The following is a 20,854-nucleotide window of genomic DNA, read 5'->3' as shown; positions in this document are numbered from 1 at the left end:
AATAAGTACTGGAAGGATTAAGATTTTTTAATAAAAGTAATTTACAAATCTGTTTAACTTTCTGGCACCAGTTGATTTAAAAAAAAAAAAAAGTTTTCCACCAGAGTACCCCTTTAACTTCATCCAAAAAATGAAGGCTCATAACTTATTTCAGTTAATGTTTTTGAAACTGTTTAACAGATAGTAACAAAGGAGTAAACCTATGGTCAGATAAGGCTTCTTTCACACAGCTGGGCTGTTCGGACAAGGCAGTGTAACGTCCGTCGGGGGAGCCAGGGAGAAAAGCGGGAGAAAAAATACTGCTCACCCCATCTTTTTCTCCCGCTATTCCCATCAAAAAACAATGTCACACGACGGACCTCATAATGGTAAATGGTTGCCGTTGGGAGCCATTGTTGCCCATTGTGCCACATCACAAGAACGGCCGTTAAAGGGGGAAAAAAGTGACTTTAATGGCTGTTCTTGATGGGGCGCAACTGCAGTGTAAAGGGGGCCTCAGTCAGTTCCTGAGATTTTAGATTTCCCTGAAAGGAATTGGTGATATATTGCAGGTTTCCTCTTAGCAGCAATGTAGAGTCTCATTGAGAAGTCAATGTAATACATTGCACTATGCCACTGGCATCCATCTTCTGCCATGCTGTTGTAGTAGAACTACAACTATTTCATCAACCATAATTGTTGGTTCCCACACGATCTGGGTACTCTGACTTGTCAGGAGTAAAATCCTGGTTTGGGCTCTTTTTCAGACAAGAAGTATCCCATGTACTTACAAGATTTAAAATAATCCCTCTGTTGTCTTTATTTTTAGTTGTGGATATCATTATGGTGACAAAACTCAATTCTACCCAAGTCTTTCAAAATTCAAAGGACATTTTTATCAGCAAAGGAGATTGGTACTTGCTGGACATTACTGTATTAAATACAAATTTCACAACTAAAAATGGGCTTTACAGCGAAATTGTATATGAGGTAAGACGCTACTTTAGAAATACAATGTGGGTACATTGCAATAGTCATATCCCTTCCCATAGAAACTAGAGTGCCACAAAATATGCATAACATATTGTAAAACTTTGATCTATCGCAAGCCTGGATAAGCTATAAGCTAAAGCTCCATCTGAAATGGTAAGAAATCTTAAGCACATTGTTTAGGGTGTTTTTTCATGTTGAAGTTTTTTTATTCCGTTTTTGAAAGCGAAGTCAGAAAGGATCGTAAATGTAAGACAACTTTTAAGAGATACCCAACACTTTTCTTTTTAAATCCACTCCTGGATTTTGCTGTCAAAAAGTGAACTTTGGAACTCATTCTAAATGTTTTTGTTTGTTATGTATTTTTACTTTTGAGTACCATAGAAAAAATGTTCATACTTGGGGGACTGTTAATAAGCAATTTATTTGATGCAGACATATCTTTTTATAGATCTGTTAAAGATCACATTAAATGCGTAAAAAGCAAGGAACACACCACTGATGCTTATTAGCAATACACAGATGAAAAAATGTATAACATATAAATGCTTAATATTCGATATAATGATCGATATTCACTGCTGCCAGCCATTCTGCACTTAAATAAATCTGATAATAATAATAAAAAAAAACATCCATCAGCAAATGCTTATTTACAGCTTCTGGGTATAACACAAAACAATAAAATCACCTGTCACAGTCGCATAAAGAGAGGTAGAAGATGGGGCGAAACTGGCAATTAGCCAGTGACCTCCAGCACCTTGGGTTTCCTTTCTTCTTCTTCCCTTATCCCCTTAAAAGACAACTGCAGCATTCTAACACTTATCCCCTATTCACAGTATAGATGATAAGTGTTTGATCGCAGGGGGTCCGACTACTGGGACCCCCGTGATCTCCTGAACGGGGCCCCCACATTAGCACTCATTGAGAGCACTAATGCACGTAGCATCGACCTAGAGAGGTCGACGGTATGCCCCCTCCCCATACAGTTGTATTGGAGAGGCAGGGAGACACGAACGCTGCCTCCCCACCTCTCCCATAGAACTACATGGAGGAGGTGTGCCGGCCACAACGTCATGCTGCGGCCAGCATGCCTCCTGCACAGGAGAGTCGTGGCAGAGCTGTGGCCCCGTGCAGGAGATCGCAGGGGGTCCCATCGTTTGGACCCCCCCCCACGATCAAACACTTATCCTTTATCCTGCGAATAGGGTTGTTTTTCGCCACAGCTAATTTTATTTTTGCATTTTTATTTTTTCCTCCTTGCCTTCTAAAAATCATAACTCTTTTATATTTTCATCCACAGACTCATAGGAGGGCTTGTTTTTTACTTGACCAATTGTCCTTCATAATGACATGAATCATTTTACCATAAAATGTATGGCACAACCAAAAAAATATTTATGTGGGGAAACTGAAAAGAAAAACGCAGTTTTGCAAAGTTTCGTTTTCACGCTGTACACTTTACTGTAAAAATTACATATTTTCATTATTCTGTTGGTCATTACAATTAATATGATACCTATGTTATATGCTTTTCTATATTTGTGCAGTTTAAAAAAAATCTCTAACTTTTTAAACAAAATTAGTATGTTTGAAATCACTCTATTTTGACCACCTATAACGTTCAAATTTTTCCGTATACAGGATTTTTTGCGCCCTAATCTGTACATTTTATCAGTACCACTTTTGCGTATATCTAAGTTTTTTTTATAGATTTATAGATTTTCAAAAAAAAATTGGAATGAGATATCACAAAAAGAAAATTTTTGACTTTTAAATTTTTTTTTACGTTTACACCATTCACAGTACGGGATCATTAACATTAGATTTTGATAGTTCGGACATATATGCACGCGGCAATAGCAAATATGTTTATTAATTTATTTTTACACATTTTGGGATAAAATGGGAAAAAGGTTCCATTCAAATTTTTATTGGGGTAGGGGCTTTTTCACATTTGTTTTAACTTTTTTTTTAGTATTTGTTTTTACATTTTTGTAGTCCCCATAGAGGACTATTTATAGCTATCATTACATTGCACATATGCATAGCACTGCTCAGTATTATCGGTGATCTTCTTCTCTGGTCTGCTGGATGTCAGACCAGAGGAGAAGACCCTGGGATGATGGCCGGAGCAGGCAAGGGGACCTCCGGCCGCCATTTTAACGACTGCATTGCCGCAGATGCCGTGATCTGTATTGATCACGGCATCTGAGGATTTAATGGTGGACATCAGTGCGATCGCTGATGTCCACCATTACCGGTGGGTCCCTGGCTGCTGTTAGCAGCTGGCACCTGCTGCGCATGATGTGAACACCGGTCGCATCACGCATAGGATGTAAATGTACGTCCTGGTGCGTTAAGTACCAGGGCATCAGGATGTATATTTACGTCCTATGTCATTAAGGGGTTTAACATGAGTAAAAAAAAGTTTTACTCACCCTGATTGGTGGCCCCGTTAGTGAGATAGAGCCTCTATTGCTAATATGCAAATTAGCTATTTTGCGTAATGGAGGCAGGAGCTGGCATTGCGAGCATCCCTTTCTCCATTCTCTCTTCTCCCCTTTTTCTGACGGCTCCCACCTTAATTACAATAATCTCATTTGCATATTAGCAACAGGGGCTCTATCTAACTAATGGGACCACCAATTGGGGTGAGTTAAACATTGTTTTACTTATGGTCACCTGCACTATAACCCTGTGTGTGGGGTTCTCCCATCTTAAGCATTAATGGTATCTCCACAAGATGATGCCATAAATAATTTGGCTAGAATGTCTCTCTCCATTTACTTCTATGAAAGTTCCAAAAATAACCTAGTACACATGTCTATATTGGCATGATCTGCCAACATTATCCAATGTATGACGCTAGCACCAAAAAAATTTATGACGCTGTTGCAGGTGAGAGGTGATCATCTAATTTTTTTGGCATTCATCCATCCCTGAAAATACCGACTGTACTTTGTTGTGGTAACACTGTCCTACTTAACTATGGTCATTTCTTATTACTATTCGAAGAAGCAGTATGCTAATGAACTGATTTTTATATATTCTTTGATTATTTTTCAGTGTTATTTTCATTTCTATAGATATCCATTAAAAGAGCCTCTGTAATTTACGTTGTCAATCTCATCATCCCAGTATGTTTCCTGGTTCTACTAGACATTGCTAGCATGTTTATTCACATTGAAACTGGAGAAAGACTTGGCTTCAAAATAGCAGTGGTGTTGGGGTTCTCTGTACTTCTGCTCATTCTGAATGAAATGCTCCCTGCTTCTGACACTCTTCCAGTTCTTGGTATGTCTTCTGTTTTTCAGTTATGGGACAAATGCAATGTTCTTATTTGCTAACATAGTCTATGATATGACTGCTAATATAGGAGACCATGGGGGACATTTACTAATCTAGTCTATTCTGGGTATGCTTATAGACCAGCGTATGTGGTAGTCTCCTGTCTATTGTGCTCCTAATTTATCAAAGGTCTCACAGCCCTTGATAAATTCTGTGCTCAGACTTCAGGGTCTACAGCTTAAACTGCATTTAGACCTGCTCCAACATGGTCTGACATTTCAGCGTATTTTGGGCAGATGCGACTTGTCGCACAAAAGTCGAACTTGATAAATTCAGCACCAATGCATTTTCCAATGCATTTCCGTCTAAAATAGACTAGCATGCATCATGTTCTAAAAATTCTTTACAGCAAAAGTCGCAGAAAAGTCGCACATATTTAGGCTGCGACTTTCTGTGCGACAAATTTAGACAGGAAAAAACAGTCTAAATCCTTTGATAAATCTCCCCCCATGTCTTTGGGGTTGTCAAGATTCCTGGGAGTTACAATTCCAGGAGAAGTTGTTCAGACTGTACAGTCAATGGGAAACACAAGAACAGTGGTGCGGACCCACAATGTAATTCATAGTAAAACCCATCTAAATGCTTAATTTCTAAAACAATATAAGCCCTGTTATACCATTGAAAGGTAACATCACCCACTGCTGATAAGACAATATTTTCTAACTTAGCTTTATGTTATTTACAGTTACTCGAAGTTCCTTCTATATATTTCCTTCAAAGGGAAACAGGCTGATTCATCTTTATGTTAAACCTTTGCACTGTTAAGATTTAGTTAGATATTTTTAAATATTGTTTTTCAGAAAGGATTTGGGCATTTAAAAGCCATAAACCTACATAAACTATAATAAAATGTCTAAAAGCCCAGTATTTAAGTTGTATCTGGTGTGATGTTGCCCTTACTATGCAATGGGAGCAGAATCATGATGGGGGACATTAAGTTACATGTTTTTCTTTTTGTTTTTTCAACAGGTATTTTCTGCTGTGTGTGCCTTGCAGTTATGGTAACCAGTACAATCGGATGTATTGTAACGTTCCATATGTTCATGTTATCTGAAAGCCAACCAAATCTGCCCCCTTGGGTAAAAATCTGGATCAATAAACATCTAGCACGTGTCCTGTTCTTCAAAGTGAAAACGACTCAACAAGTTGAGCTAGTTTCTGCAGAAAAAGGTGAGCGAAAGAGGACAGTAAAAATAACCCTAAATAGGTTGGCCAAAAGAGTTGTCATTGAACGCAACCAAAGCTGAAAGTATAAACTAGTCCTAAGAAAGTCTGGATCACCAACACGGCAACTTTTCAAAATACAAGCTTAACTATGTACATCAATGGTCATCAATAGGACAATAAGGGATCAGTATCAGGGATCACAAAATTATATTCCCACTTTATGTAAATTAATATTTATGTAATTTAAGACAAGTTTGTTGTTGTGGCCATGATGTGTTACATGCTGTGTTAGGCAATGATGTTGTACTCCCATTTTGTTATGCACCAGCTAGCCCTTGGGTATAATAGACTGGTAGTACATGAAATGTGGTTTCCTGACTGCCAGCTTGCAAGAAATTGTGTCAGGTGGCTAGGACCTAGATAGAATGTGATGCTGATGTAGTAGTGAGTGTTGTAGCAAGTTAGGAGTCCTCAAGAAAGGAGTGTTTTGGTGCTAGACAGAAATTGTACGGTGTATGTGGTTTCTACATGTAGAAATGGTGTGGGCACACATTGAAAGCTAGAGGACCCAGTGGCTGGTGCAATCCTACATAAAATGCCTGGGCAGGGGAAGCATTGTTCCAGAGACCCACAATGGCACTATAGGATGGGAAAAAGCTGACATTCACTAGGGGCACAAACAGATTGTGATCAACCTGTTGGAGTACTGACTATATCACAGCCCTGTTCAGTAACCACTAAGATGCTTTTGGACTACATCTCCCATGATGCTCTTTCAGCCAAAATGCTGCCAAGGCATCATGGGAGATGTAGTCCAAAACAACAACAGTGCCAAACGTTGCCTATGCCTGATCTAGTGGCACATTGGATTCTGAGCCAAAAATTTACATGCCTTCAAGAAGGCTTTTTTCACACACCTTTGCCATGTGCATACTGAGTTACTGTCATTAGCTCAGGTTCTTCTTACCTTCCTGACATTTGACCCTGCAATAAAATATTACAATTTATTTATCTATCTTTCCTACAGGTAATAGAGTTCACAAGAATACTGAGATATGTATGACAATTGAGGTGAGGAAAACCAAAACACAAACAGACGCAGAACTTTCTGTGGAAGTGAAGCTGTTAAAGAGATTATTGGTAGAAGTCCTCAACATCCGCAAGGAAATTACACATGTAATGGATCAGGATGGTACCGAGTCAGATTGGCACTTTGCTTCAAAGGTTGTGGACCGGCTGTTCCTTATATTTTACTTGCTCTTTGTGATAACTATGCTTGCAGTTGTTATAAAAGTCTGGGTAACATAAAGGACATTAAAGGACAAAGCAATATTTATGTTTTACTTGTGAAGCTATCATGGGATTATGGATTTACAGTATCTATATTGTAAATATAACTGTTTAGCCATTAATCCCTGCATTCACAAATCAAATAATGTAATAATAAATAATGTAATAGTAAAATGTGCAACAGTACAATGTTTTAAATATGCATTTTAAGGTTTTGTATTTCTATAAAGAGTGGAAGAGTACCCCTTCCCTGGTGGAATGTGTATACTGTTGGATTAATACCATCTGTAAAGCCTGGTCTGTTTACCTGGAATACTATTACTGTTAAACTGGAACAATGTTTATCTATATATAGGTAGCTGTTGCCTGGCCAAATGCGAGATGGCATCCAGGAGTTTGCTGACAGCTGACATCATGGCACCTCATGCCAAAGATGAGGGGAAAATGAAGGTTATATAAATTAAGGTGTGAGGGGGAGGGAAGATAGAGAGAAGAGTTGATTGATCGGGCGTTAAAATCATTAAACAAGGGCTGTGTGACCGACAATGATGAAACATTCCAGTGATCTTTCGTGCAGCTTTGACTTCACAATCATGGAGATCAAGTGTTAGAGATGGGACTGCTGGTCCATTAGGCAGGATCAGTGCTCAGCTACAGGCATCGGGTTCTCCCAACCAGAGTGCTGACCTGAATGTTAACTTGAGAGAAAAACAAAGCAAAGGCCTTGCAACGTGAAATGCAGAGGACAGCCAGGCAGCAGCTCCAAAGCAAGTACTGTTAATCACATCAAGTTTGTGACTTACTGTAATCTGTGGAGTCACTTGCCACAACACTTATCCTCACCAGTGGGTGAAGACTTATACTTACTGTTGCATTTGTTCAGTACAGAGAAGTGGCTTAGATCTACTAAGTATGTGGACTTTACTTACTCACAACCTTACAAGGGATGCCTTCCACTGGGGCCTGAGCCCTAGCCAAACTGCTATGGTAGTGGTGATCTGCCCAGGATACATTCTTCTTATTGTTAATGTGAAAGCCAAATCTTTATGTAATTGTTGGATGTTTCAAATGAGGAAAATGCTCACAAATCTTAGTACAATAAAGAGTTTTATTTGAGAAGTTGCCTCCACAAGTCTGGATGTTTTCTCCATAGTAAAAAGTGTAGTTGTCTATTTATTCATTAGTTTCCAGGAGGAGTAATGGGGGATCAACACATTGCAATATTCTCAGAAATTTTTTTCAAGGACTATTATTTTACAGACATCGCAGGAGAGCAGGCAAATCCACTTTAATTAGTTCCCCCCTATCTTTTCACGTTCTACAGCTCTAAGACACTTATAAACTAGTACAGAACTGACAAACTTCCTAAACATGGTTTAAGCTCCAGCCTACTGAACGTAAGTAGTATCAGTCATTGTTGCACTGTGTGTAATTTCCTTATATCCTTACAATAATCAATATTTATTATATCTCACTTAAAATTTACATTCCCAGCATGCAACAAACTACAAAATATTTTTTTTTTTAAATGGAGTAGCTGATTTGGTCTCTGCCAGTACAAACACACAAGTTTGTATTAATAGTGTACTATCTTAATCATGCGGATAGGTTCAGTGATGAACAGCTGCCTCTCCCACAACCCCGGGAACAATTTAACATATGAGGGCATGCAGGCTACACCCATAGCAGTTCCCTGGAGCTGCAGGCAGAAGTACTCTGAATAAAGAGAAATTGTGTGTCAGTACAAATTGTAACAATTGCAGAATTTCCCAGATCCTTCATAGATACAAAAAAATATCTCTTGGTACAGTGATCCCTCAACTTACAATGGCCTCAACATACAATAGTTTCAACATACAAAGTTCTTTTCTGGACCATTGTAACTTGAAACCAGACTCAACATACAATGTTACAGACAGTCCAGATCTGTGAAACGTCTCAATGGCTGGAAGAAACCGACCAATCAGAATAGGCAATTTACTGGTAAAACACCTGTATTACTTAAGTGCATGCACTGACTGATGTCTGGTAGTGCCTCCTACAGTACAGGGAGGTATTACATGTTCTGTTCTCTTTATCTGTATTACTGAAGTGTGTGCACTGACTGGTGTCTGGTAGCGCCCCCCTACAGTACAGGGAGGTATTACATGTTCTGTTCTCTTTACCTGTATTACCGAAGTGCATGCACTGACTGATGTCTGGTAGCGCCCCCTACAGTACAGGGAGGTATTACATGTTCTGTTCTCTTTATCTGTATTACTGAAGTGTGTGCACTGACTGGTGTCTGGTAGCGCCCCCCTACAGTACAGGGAGGTATTACATGTTCTGTTCTCTTTACCTGTATTACCGAAGTGCATGCACTGACTGATGTCTGGTAGCGCCCCCTACAGTACAGGGAGGTATTACATGTTCTGTACTCTTTACCTGTACCAGAGTTAGCTGCTCCTTTGGACACCAGGTGAGGGTGGCTCCATGTTACTTTTTTAGGACATTGCGTGTACTGTACAGGACCCTGAAGAAGCTTCTACATAGACCAGTGTTTCCTAAGCAGGGTGCCCCCAACGGTTGCAAAACTACAACTCCCAGCATGCCCGGACAGCCCGGGCATGTTGGGAGTTGTAGTTTTGCAACCACTGGAGGCTCCCTGCTTGGGAAACACTGACATAGACCGTGATTTACAGCTCCCAGCAGATCTTTCTTACTTTTATATGTAAGGATTTGCTTTATCTATATTAGTTATCTACTTATTTTTCTTTAATTCTCACTTTTTCCTATTTTTGGATGACATTTTGGGAGCTTCAGAACCAATTACCAGGTTTCCATAGAGTTGTGGTCTCAACATACAATGGTCGTCCCAGAACCAATAAATATTGTTACTTGAGGGACCACCGTATTTAGACCATCAGCATGTTTTATAGACATGTACAGAGAGTCCACTTCACATGTTAGGACGTCAGATCTTCATAAAACACCTCAAATGTAATTATAGGTGAAATAACTTTCTCCTCATTCATGGCAGTATTTTTCTAAAAGCGCACTTCTTATTAATTAATTAATTTATTTAATAAAAATAAAAAAAACACATGAAAACTGCATAGTCTGAACTGACAACAACCCAATCATGAGTCTAAGCGTTCACCTGGGTGACCTCCAGCGCTAGCAGTCTGATGGGATGACATGGTGAAATAAAAAAGCCAGAGGATTCAGCGGAAATATAGGCTGCATTACAGAACCCCCATTATTGTGCATTTGTAAACCAAAATGCCACATCAGCAAAAAGAGGTAAGCAAAAGGCATACACAAGAAACTCTACATCATTCTCTAATAATAGCCTACGCAGCAACAACGAAAAATTTCCAGAATGCGTATTTAACATAATAGCTTCAATACACACACTGGTCACTAGAGGACACTAATAACTTGTCTATATCACAGGCGGTATATGGAGTATGATGTTTCAACTCCCAATCTGTTTTTCACAAGGAACAAATATTCTTTAAGGCTGGGTATATATATATATATATATATATATATATATATATATATATATATACATAATCAGTATATAAGGCACTGATCTGATCTGATATATATTATTTAAATTGCACTGATGAAAAATGAGATTAAAACATAACATTTATTCTTATACTGATAAAAGCTCCAAAATTATTATGAAAAAAATAAAAAAAAACAACACATTATTCTGTGCCGCCATCATAGTGTCCACATTGAGAACATCAATATCTTACAGCAGTCTTACATTCCAGGAGAATCTGTAACAGGTAGTACTGAGCACTCAATATTGGCTCTGTAGCCTTAAAGGGGTAGTCCAGTGGTGAAAAACTTATCCCCTATCCTAAGGATAGGGGATAAGTTTGAGATCACGGGGGGTCCGACCGCTGGGGCCCCGGCTCTCCGGCCAGATAGCGGGTGTCGACCACCGCACGAAGCGGCGGCCGACACGCCCCCTCAATACATCGCTATGGCAGAGCCGGAGATTGCCGAACAGCAGCGCTCCGGCTCTGCCATAGAGTTGTATTGAGGGGGCGTGTCGGCCGCCGCTCCGTGCAGAGGTCGACACGCCCACTCCCCGCGGGCTGTCGGGGCACCGTACAGGAGGTCGCGGGGGGTCCCAGTGGTCGGAACCCCTGCGATCTGCAATTTATGGGCATTTTACTGGTAAATCACCTCTATTACTGAAGTACAAGCACTGAATGGCTGTCTGGTAGTGCCCCCTACAGTACAAAGTGGAACCCTGTGCCAGGGTTAGCTGCTCCTTTGGACACCAAGTAAGGGCGGCTCCATTTGGGACACTGTGTGTACTGTATAGGACCCTGAAGAAGCTCCTGTCCTCTACATAAACCATTGTTTCCCAACCAGGGTGCCTCCAGCTGTTGCAAAACTACAACTCCCAGCATGCGGCTGTCCGGGCATGCTGGGAGTTGTAGTTTTGCAACAGCTGGAGGCACCCTGGTTGGGAAACACTGACATAGACAGCGATTACAGCTCCCAGCAGCTATTTCTTACTTTTATATGTAAGGACTTACTTTATCTGTATTAGTTATCTATTTATTTTTCTTTAATCCTCACCTTTTCCTATTTTTGGATGACATTTTGGGGCTTCAGAACAAATTACCAGGTTTCCATAGAGTTATGGTCTCAACATACAATGGTTTCAACATACAATGGTTGTCCTGGAACCAATTAATATTGTAACTTGAGGGACCACTGTATATATATATGTAGTGCACATGGAGATGGTACGGCAACCTATGAAGCAGTCTAAATAGTCTTTATAAACCTTCAACCATAGTTTTTCGCATGTCTGCTGCCGTGGATATCTGCCAATTAATGAATTGCACTATAAGCAGGTTTAATGTTTATCCTGTTAACATCACAGTTTCAATTTTCTATAGCAGCATAGGTATATAATTCTTATTGCACATAGTCCTTGTGGTTAAATATGGCAACTGTCCGTAACCACCACATATATTCTTGTATAGTTTTCGCAGATAGTCACGAGCATTGTTCACATATAGGTAATAGGTGCAATGTGCATTAAGGTGCTGTCAATGGATGCAGAAAAAAGAAACTCTATTCCTGGACTTGCTTCCATGAGGTCCGATATGCCCGTGTGGCTAGTCAGATCCTCGAGTGTTACGATTCTTGCTATTGCCCCCCCCCCCCCTCGGGTTTAATTTCCCCCGTCACATTCAGGAATACAATCAAAAACACTTAGGCCAAGTTCACACTGCATGTTTTTGTTTACAACTAAAAATGCATGTTATAATTGCGACAAAAACACACAGCATGAACACAGCCTTACACAAGAGTTACGACAGGGGCTGATCACTGTCAAATTTTCACACTGACCAAAGAAACACCTAAGGAAGCGCTATTTTAAGCTTCAATAGAAAATGTTTAGTAAAAATAACGAAAACACTTATCATTCATCTCCATATGGCAAAATGTAAAGAAAAAAAAAAAAGGGAAATGAACCTGGGGTTTAAGGGTATACTGAGAACTAAACAAAGGTAGTGACAACTTAACTTTTTCCCCTCACATATATCAGGCTCATTCAATTTGTATTATTTAAACTGACTTGAAAATTTCTGATTATTAATTTTTTATTTTTTGCAGCCAGATAGGCGGGTTGAGAGGGAAGGGGATAAATAATGTAATATGAAAAAGACATCTGCACATCCTGCGCTCTCAGCAGCTAAGCGCTTCATACCTGGTGGCCAACCGGGATCCACGGCTAATGCCAGACTGATTGGGCCGATGTCCACATTAACCCTTTAGACGCAGCAATCAAAGTTAATTACAGTGTCTAAATGTGGTATATTTAGTTCCCAGCTAGCTCGGGGAGCTAATAAGGACCACTTCAGCAAAATGGCGTGCTTCTGATCAGCTGACATAATGGTGGGAGGGACCTTACCTGCCTCCTCAATGTCCAATCAGCAGTTCCATGAAGCAGAAAGCCATGGCAGCCTGGAATAATGGAGCCCCGATAACACTGATCAATGCTGTGCTATAGCACAGCATTTTACAGTGCACGAAAGGTAAACCACTCCAGCTCACCATGGGACCCGCCTGTGACCCGGACCAGTGCTTGATGGCACTCCGACAACATAATGTTTTAAAGATTGCATGTAATAGTTCCTTATGGGGAATAAAAAAAATTGTAAAAAAAAATATAAAGGTTAAAAAAATGTTTTAAAAATGTGAATTAACCTTCCCTAATACAGTATAATCTTCCTTAGCAGACAACGCTCGATAGGGGACACCTCCCAATAGCGGACAGTTTTTTATTCCCCAGCAGAGTCCAATAAGACTTAAAGGAGTACTCAGGTGCAGAGTACTCCTGCTCCGTCCTGCAAAAAAAATGAAAATAAACCATCTCTCACCTTCCTGGGTTCCCGCGGAGCACCACTACAGCTGATCGGTCCTCCGGTCCATCTTATTCATACTTCCGTGTGAACGAAACTTCACATGGCGCTCAGCCTATTATGGGCCGAGGCAGAACATCGCGGCAGCCGGCGATAGGCTGAGCGCCATGTGAAGTTTCGTTCACATGGAAGTATGAAGAAGATGGGCCGGAGGACCGATCAGCTGTAGCAGCGCTCCGCGGGAACCCAGGAAGGTGAGTGATGGTTTATTTGAATTTTTTTTTACAGCCGGGGCCGGACGGAGCAGGAGTACTCTGCACCAGAGTACTCCTTTAATGTATTTGCACTCTCTGAAGAGGGGACACTCCCAAAAGTGGACACGGACACACCCAATAGGGGACAAAACACTCCCAATAGGGGGGTACAGCCAGTACCCAAGTAAGTGGCCTGAGCTCCCAGGGGGGCCTGGCCCACACTGCACCTCCCTGCAGAAGCCCCAGCACAGAAGTAGAAGACCACTGTTTAAAGGGGTACTCCGGCCCTAAGACATCTTATCTCCTATCCAAAGGATAGGGGATAAGATGTCTGACCGCGGGGGTCAGTCACAAGTGGGGGGAGTCGCGACATCACGAAACTCCAACCCCGTAGTCGTGACCCTTCAGACACGGAGTGAACATCGCTCTGTGCAGCTGCCAAAGGTGGGTGTCTACATGAGAGATTGTGGGGGTCCCCAGCAACAAGACCCCCGTGATCAGACATCTTATCCCCTACCCTTTGGATAAGGGATAAGATGTCTTAGGGCCGGAGTACTTCTTTAAACAGCGGTCTCCTGCTTTTGTACACCCGCCAGCCACATCATTCGCTCCCTCTGATCTTCCCATGCCACTTTATTCCACCTGTGCCAAATCATCCCCCCCCCTTTATTAACCCCTGTGTCAAATCATTTACCCTTGATCACCTGTGCCATTTCATTCTCCCTTTATTGCCCTCTCTTTACCCCCCCTGTTCCATTTCCTCCTCCCTGTGGTATTTCTTTCCCCCTTTATCCCCCTGTGCCAGGAAGTCAGGAGTATGTTAAACCTGCTGAATGCCCCTGCACCTGAGCCTGCTGGCCAGGTAACAACAACAACAGGGGGGAAGGGAAGTGGAAAAGTGATGTGGCCCAAGGGGTAAGGGGGGATGGTTTGGTACATGGCGCAGGGGGATAAAGGGGGAATGAAATGGTGCAGAGGGTGGTAAAAAGGGGTTGATCATTTTGCACAGAGGGTAATAAAGGGGGAATAAAATGGCATGGGGGGATCAAGGGGAAATGATGTGGCTCAGGCAGTAAGGGGGGGGGGATAATTTGACACAGGGTACAGGGGGAATAAAGTGACACAGGGAGATAAATGAGGAATGAAATAGCACCAAGCGGGATCAAGGGGAAATAATATGGCACAGATGGTTCAAGAGGGGGAATTAAGTGGCATTGGAGGGATCAAGAGGGCAAATAACATGGCACGGGGGAGGGGGGGTGAAATGGAACAGGGGGATGATAAGGGGTGATTAAATGACACTGGGAGATTATACTGTAATATTGATTTGTATCATGTTTTATAGGTAATTACACTCTGGAGTGAGTACAGTACAGTATTTGGTCATGTAGAAAGCTCTTTGAGCCTTTTATCTCAATAGCATACACTTTTTTTTTCTTGAGTGTCAGCTATTGGGAAATTCCTTTTCCCATTTTTCAAAAAAATAAACAGATTTGTAAATTACTTCTATTAAAAAAATCTTAATCCTTCCAGTACTTACCAGCTGCTGTTTGCAACACAGGAAGTTCTTTTCTTTTTGAATTTCCTTTCTGTCTGACCACAGTGCTCTCTGCTGACACCTCTGTCCATGTTAGGAACTGTCCAGAGCAGGATAGGTTTTCTATGGGAATTTGCTCCTACTCTGTACAGTTCCTAAAATGGACAGAGGTGTCAGCAGAGAGCACTGTGGTCATAGATAAAGGAAATTCAAAAAGAAAATAACTTTTTAAATAGAAGTAAAGGATTTTTAAATAGAAGTAATTTACAAATCTGTTTAACTTTGTGGCACCAGTTGATTTAGAAATATTTTTCTTCCAGTGGAGTACCCCTTTAGCAAAAGCACAAGGACCTGCTCTGCAGCTAAGCTCTAATGTTTGCAAATTGTGGTTATATCCCCCTACGTTCCTGCATCTAGAACTGTGTATTCCAAGCAGTGTGCCTCCAGCTGTTGCAACACTACAATGCCCAGCAACCACCATCAGGGGGTATAGCCAGTACTCCAGTAAGGGCTCCAGGCCCCCACCACACCCCCCTGCAGCTGCCGCAGCTCAGAAGCTCGGAATCTGCTGAGACAACACCATACTGGGACTACACAACATTCAGGGGTAAAGAAAAAACATGCTGAAGCCTATACAATTTGTGAGAACAAAGTTATATATCTTGGGGTGAAACTTTTCTTAAAGGGTAAGGTCACACATAGCATATGCGCAATGTACTCAAAGACATCGTGGCCCTAGCAGAAGGAGCGATCATGATGCCTAAGCACACTGCGCATGTGCGCGCACAACTCGCAGCAGACAAACCATGGCCACACAAAGTAGGAGGCTGACTCTAGAGGCGGTCAGCACGCATCCACAATGACAAATATGCTGCGGATGCACCACGTGTGACGTTACCCAAAATCCGATTTTCTGAAACCGGAATACCATTTTAAGAGCCTGTTGAATCTGTGTGGACTACTAACTTTCTGACCGGTGTCTACAGCCTGAAAAGTCCTTGAACGCTTGGATTTCTTATAAAAAAAAAAAAAAAACTGTTAACATTTAGGAGAGCTACAGGTTTACAATTTTCTTTTTTGAAATATCCATTTAACCAAAATTAGTAAGAACCTATCAGTGTTATTTACCTCCTCAAAGTGATATAGAATGGTCTGACACAAGCTTCTTGGGTAATGAAGGAACAAATCAGGATTACCATTTATCTGACAAAATCCAGGATTAAAGAGAACAGCCCACACAGTAATGCAGAATACTAAGCAAATATATAGCATTGTTCTGCAGTCTGCTAATCTTATCTCTAAATGTAGTGCCTAAAACTGTGTCCCAGTGTTCCTTAACAGAATGTCTGCTGACACATAATAGAGCTTTGTTGTGAAAACTGAGGAAGCAGGCCACTGCAATACTGGTTATTGCAAGAGTATTTACTTAAGGGATTGTATTATCCGAAAAAATGACCTATTGAAATAAAATTGTGTGTTTTAATTTTTATTTTTTTTAAGATTTTTTGGGCGATTTTTCTAATTTGACATCCACATTATACAATTATCCTGAAATGTGTTTTTTTCAGTCTGGCCACCAGGCCTAAAATTAAGGAATTGTTCACATTGCTGGCAGAGAAAATAAAATAAAAGCACAATGGGACAGAGCACAATGACAATGTCAACTTAGCCTTAGCTGAGACTTCCTGTTCTGTACAGGTCAATTCAGGGTCCTCCTGATCATCAAACAGGAGTACAGTGAAAGGAGACCCCATTCAAAATAGCACAGAGCGTAGCCTAGAACATGCCTAATTATGTTAAAGTCTGGGCCAGACTACTGTGCTTATTTTCATGTGTTTTTTTTTATTTTTTTAAGCATTTCTCTAAACACTGTAAGGCCAGGTTTACCCTACGGAGATGTGAATTTCCATCACCCATTGATTTCAATGGAATTCTGCTGCTTAGTTTAGGCCTCAGAAGTTATGTAGTGGAACTTCTGATGAGGAATTAGATTCTGTGGAATCCTGTTCATTATTTCAGCATAATCCGCACAGAAAAGCTCACGATCAATGGGACTTTTGAACTTGGGTGCCTATTTTGGTAGTAAAAATGCACCAAATCCGAGAAGATGCGATCCACTGAGGAAATTCCTTGCAAATTTTCTTAGTGTGAACATACCCTTTAAAAGGTGAACTCCGATACAGGTTATCCAGTTAATAGGGGTCTGACCGCTTGGCCCCCCACTGATCTCCTGTTTGATGCCCCAGTTCAGGGGGCGGGGCTGTGATGTCAATCCTCCAGCCCCTGTATTGCCCGTCATTTGTAAATCAATTGTCTACAATTTGCAGTCTGCCATGTTGGATTTCAGTCATCGTCAACTGGAAGCGGGCAGATCCAGAGTCTAGTCTCAGGAGTGGCACTATTGCAATATTTGTTGTTGGCAGACAGAAAATAAGGTGTTGCTTGCGAAACTTACAGGTATGTAATGCTGCCAGGTAGCTAGTGCCCCCAGATAGCTTATGGGGGGGGGGGGGGGGAGAAGGAATGTTTCATACAGGGGGACAGCTATGTATATAGTAGGTAGCTTTTTTTGCCCTGTATACAGTTCTCTAACTGGACCTAAAACCGTAGTATACCACAGTTTTAGGTCCGGTGGGAAACCATATATGGGGCAAAAATGAGCCAACCGAACGCCGTGTTTGGCTCCAGTTGGCTCATTGAAATGAATGGGGGTCCGGACAGATATTTCAGCTTTCACGCCCCCTCCCATAGACATCACAATCTTACATCCCCGTGGTCGGGATGGTATTAACCTGAGGGCCTCCAGCGGTTCCGGAAGACGTTACAGGTGGGTGCCGCACGTTAGAATGCGGGTTCCCCAGTAGTGGGACCCACGCGATCAGACATCTTATCCCCTATTCTTTGGATAGGGGATAAGATGTCTAGGAGTGGAGTACCCCCTTAACCCCCTTTCTATTACTGCTACTACATTGAAAACAGAGTAAAACTCCAAGTCTGGCAAAGTAAATTTATTCAAAAATAATTATACAAAGTTCCATAGCCATGGTCAAGACTTTATATACATACTGCATTGACAATCAATAACTCTACATGTTGACAAAAAAAACGTGATACGGTCATCATAGCAGGTCACTTGCAGCAGCTGCAGGAATCACATCCCTTTGCACATTCACAGCCTTGGCTGCATTTACTGCAATCCGCTGGACAGCAAGAACAGCAACCTGTACAGAAAGAGTAAGGACGTTACTGCCAGGAACAGATCATACAGTCATCTCTAAATGCGGCCTAGTTAATGAACCTGGTATACTTTCATCCTATACCTGAAAAAGTTGTAAGCAGATTACAGATTGTTCAATAACCTTACCTGGCATGCGCCATGTTGGAATAACAGAACTGTTGCATCTGTCTGTTAAGGCACATGCACCAACCTTCAGACTAAATGCAGCTTACCCGTTACCAAGTCTCCCCCATGGCATTTTTCTAACACCTAGGCCAGTGTTTCTCAACCAGTGTGCCTCCAGCTGTTGCAAAGCTACAACTCCCAGCATGCACGGACAGCTAAAGGGGGGAAGAGAGGAAATTTTGCCGAGTTGCCCATAGAAACCAAGTCAGATCATTATCTGACAAGGCCTCTGGGGAAAAAAAAAAAATGATCTGATTGGTTGCTATGGGCAACTCAGCAACATTTCCCCTGCACAGCTTTTAATAAATCTCTCCCTTTAGTGCTTCATTAATTTTGCTTACGCTATTAGAACAGATGACTCCTTAATAAGTCGTTCCCCATGCTTGAAAGTAATTTTACTGTGGTCTGGCATTTTCTTAAGCCAAGTTGGTCATGGTCTACATTTGCGGTGTTTTTAACACGTTTGCACAGTTAATAAATATTGTCAACTGCACAGCCCTGCAACCCACAGCCAGTTCCCCCCCCCCCCCCCCCCCCCAAAAAAAAAAAACAAAAAAAAAAAAACCACGCAAGATCACTAAATGTGCGCCTTTTTACAGAGAAAAAAAAAAAATTATATATTATAAATTATACACACACACACACACCTAAATCTCCCCCATAGAGCATTTACAATAAGCTACCACAAAAGGCGGCATTATAGCGTAATACATCATTGGAACCCACTGCTGATTGACCCACATGATCCCGCTACAGGGGTATCAAAGATTACAATAACTGTACCAGGCTCTACTACAGGTGAATATATATGTACAAAAGTATGCACCAAAAATTCCCCAACCCCATTTGAACATACCCATAGTACAGTACTTACTTTTTTTGCAAGACTTGCATTTGCAGTTTACACATTTGCAGGAATCTCCACAAGAGCAGGAACCACCTAGGAGACAGTATATATAAAAATAAATATTAGTAACCCATTGTCTAGAATGATTGTTAACCCTTAAATATACACTCAGATTCTAATGTAAACAGGCTAGTGTGTAGCAACTAGAGATGAGTGAACTTACAGTAAATTCGATTCGTCACGAACTTCTCGGCTTGGCAGTTGACTTATCCTGCGTAAATTAGTTCAGCCTTCAGGTGCTCCGGTGGGCTGGAAAAGGTGGATACATTCCTAGGAAAGTCTCCTAGGACTGTATCCACCTTTTCCAGCCCACCGGAGCACCTGAAAGCTGAACTAATTTACGCAGGAAAAGTCATCAACTGCCGAGCAGTTTGTGACGAATCGAATTTACTGTAAGTTGACTCCTCTCTAGTAGCAACATATACACATACAGTTCAGTAGAACCATAGTGGGTTCAGATAGAGTTGCCACCTTTCTTGCAAAAAATAAAATAAAGCCATGCTAATTTGCATGATTATATGCATTACATTAACAGGATACACATGTGGGGGAAATTGTCCCATTCTGATCCCTATTAACTTTTTTTTCTCACCTCCTTATACATGTTTTTTTTTATTTATATAAAAAAAAAAAAAAAAAAAGTGTAAGTAAGTTCAGGAGTTGCAGTTAGTTACTAACTACAACTCCCAGCATGTGGGACCTTATAGTCTAGGTCAGTGTTTCCCCAACCAGGGGGGGTCTCCAGCTGTTGCAGAACTACAACTCCCAGCATGCCCAGACAGCCGTTGGCTGTCTGGGCATGCTGGGAGTTGTAGTTCTGCAATAGCTGGAGGCACTCTGGTTGGGGAAACACTGGTATAGGCTATGGTGTAACATTCCAGGAGTTGGAGGATTGGTTGGATATATACCGGCCATTGCATTGCTGGTATTTTTTAAAAAAATTTATTTATTTATATAAAAATACTGACAGGGTGGCTAAAGTACCGGCTGTGTCGGTGAAATACCAGCCAGGTAGCAATCATATAGTTACTTTATAACCGTGTAAATCTAACCTGCATTTTCCACTATACCCAAGACACCAAAAATACACAGGCATAAACTAAACATACAAAACAGAGAGTCCATGATCTGGCATTCCCTCCCCTGCACAGCTATGTATATATGTTTAGCTGGATCATTCGTATAAAGCCCCTTCTTACCTTCAGCACATTTGCAAGCTTGAGGGTCCATGGCTGATGCTATTATTCAGGAAAATGCGGTCAGTAGCTGTTGAGATGAGTTGATGCTGCGGTATGATGCATTGTCTCAGATGACTGCCTTATATACACCAGATTCTGAGCTGAGTGCAAAACACCAACAAGTGCGTAACACACCCCCAGCCATGTGACCTACATCAACATGTGCAATGACAAAGTGCAAACAATCATGAGCTGGATGCACTGGTTGCCAAGGCGCAGGATGACCGCTTTCCGGATCAGTCCATTCATTATTCATTACTTCATCTGAGAACTAGAAAGGATCATTTTGAATAAACCTTTTTTTTATATTGTTTTGTATGAGCAGCAGCTGGCAAAACACGATTTAGCA

At 41.3% G+C, this 20,854-nt stretch overlaps 2 protein-coding genes across 2 annotated transcripts in view; one reads left to right on the top strand and one right to left on the bottom strand.

Annotated features, from left to right (window-relative positions):
- Window positions 1-7,888, top strand: part of LOC130276635 (5-hydroxytryptamine receptor 3A-like) — a 68,344-nt gene extending 60,456 nt beyond the window's left edge. The window contains exons 6-9 of the mRNA XM_056526282.1: window positions 809-969; window positions 4,059-4,266; window positions 5,290-5,490; window positions 6,515-7,888. Of these exons, the coding sequence (XP_056382257.1) occupies window positions 809-969; window positions 4,059-4,266; window positions 5,290-5,490; window positions 6,515-6,795 (851 nt within the window). The 3' untranslated portion in view covers window positions 6,796-7,888. The remainder of the gene's footprint in view (window positions 1-808; window positions 970-4,058; window positions 4,267-5,289; window positions 5,491-6,514) is intronic.
- Window positions 7,889-17,950: 10,062 nt separating this feature from the next.
- Window positions 17,951-20,595, bottom strand: LOC130277677 (metallothionein-like). The gene is made up of 3 exons (XM_056528402.1): window positions 20,467-20,595; window positions 19,235-19,300; window positions 17,951-18,178 (listed from the first exon to the last, which is right to left on the bottom strand). The coding sequence occupies exons 1-3, from the start codon at window positions 20,495-20,497 to the stop codon at window positions 18,087-18,089; spliced, it is 189 nt and encodes a 62-aa protein (XP_056384377.1). The 5' UTR covers window positions 20,498-20,595; the 3' UTR covers window positions 17,951-18,086.
- Between the last annotated feature and the right edge of the window lie 259 nt (window positions 20,596-20,854).

This window comes from Hyla sarda, chromosome 6, assembly GCF_029499605.1.
Source record: "Hyla sarda isolate aHylSar1 chromosome 6, aHylSar1.hap1, whole genome shotgun sequence".
Classification (NCBI taxonomy): Eukaryota; Metazoa; Chordata; class Amphibia; order Anura; family Hylidae; genus Hyla; species Hyla sarda.
The sequence above is the reverse complement of the archived record's forward strand: the minus strand, read 5'-3'. Positions and strand labels throughout refer to the sequence as shown.

Coding starts and splice junctions, on each gene's coding strand:
- LOC130277677 (XM_056528402.1), bottom strand. CDS start 20,497: ATGGACCCTCAAGCTTGCAAATGTGCTGAAG. Junction 19,301..20,466: donor AGCTTGCAAATGTGCTGAAG/GTAAGAAGGGGC, acceptor ACTGTCTCCTAG/GTGGTTCCTGCTCTTGTGGA. Junction 18,179..19,234: donor ATGCAAGTCTTGCAAAAAAA/GTAAGTACTGTA, acceptor CTTTCTGTACAG/GTTGCTGTTCTTGCTGTCCA.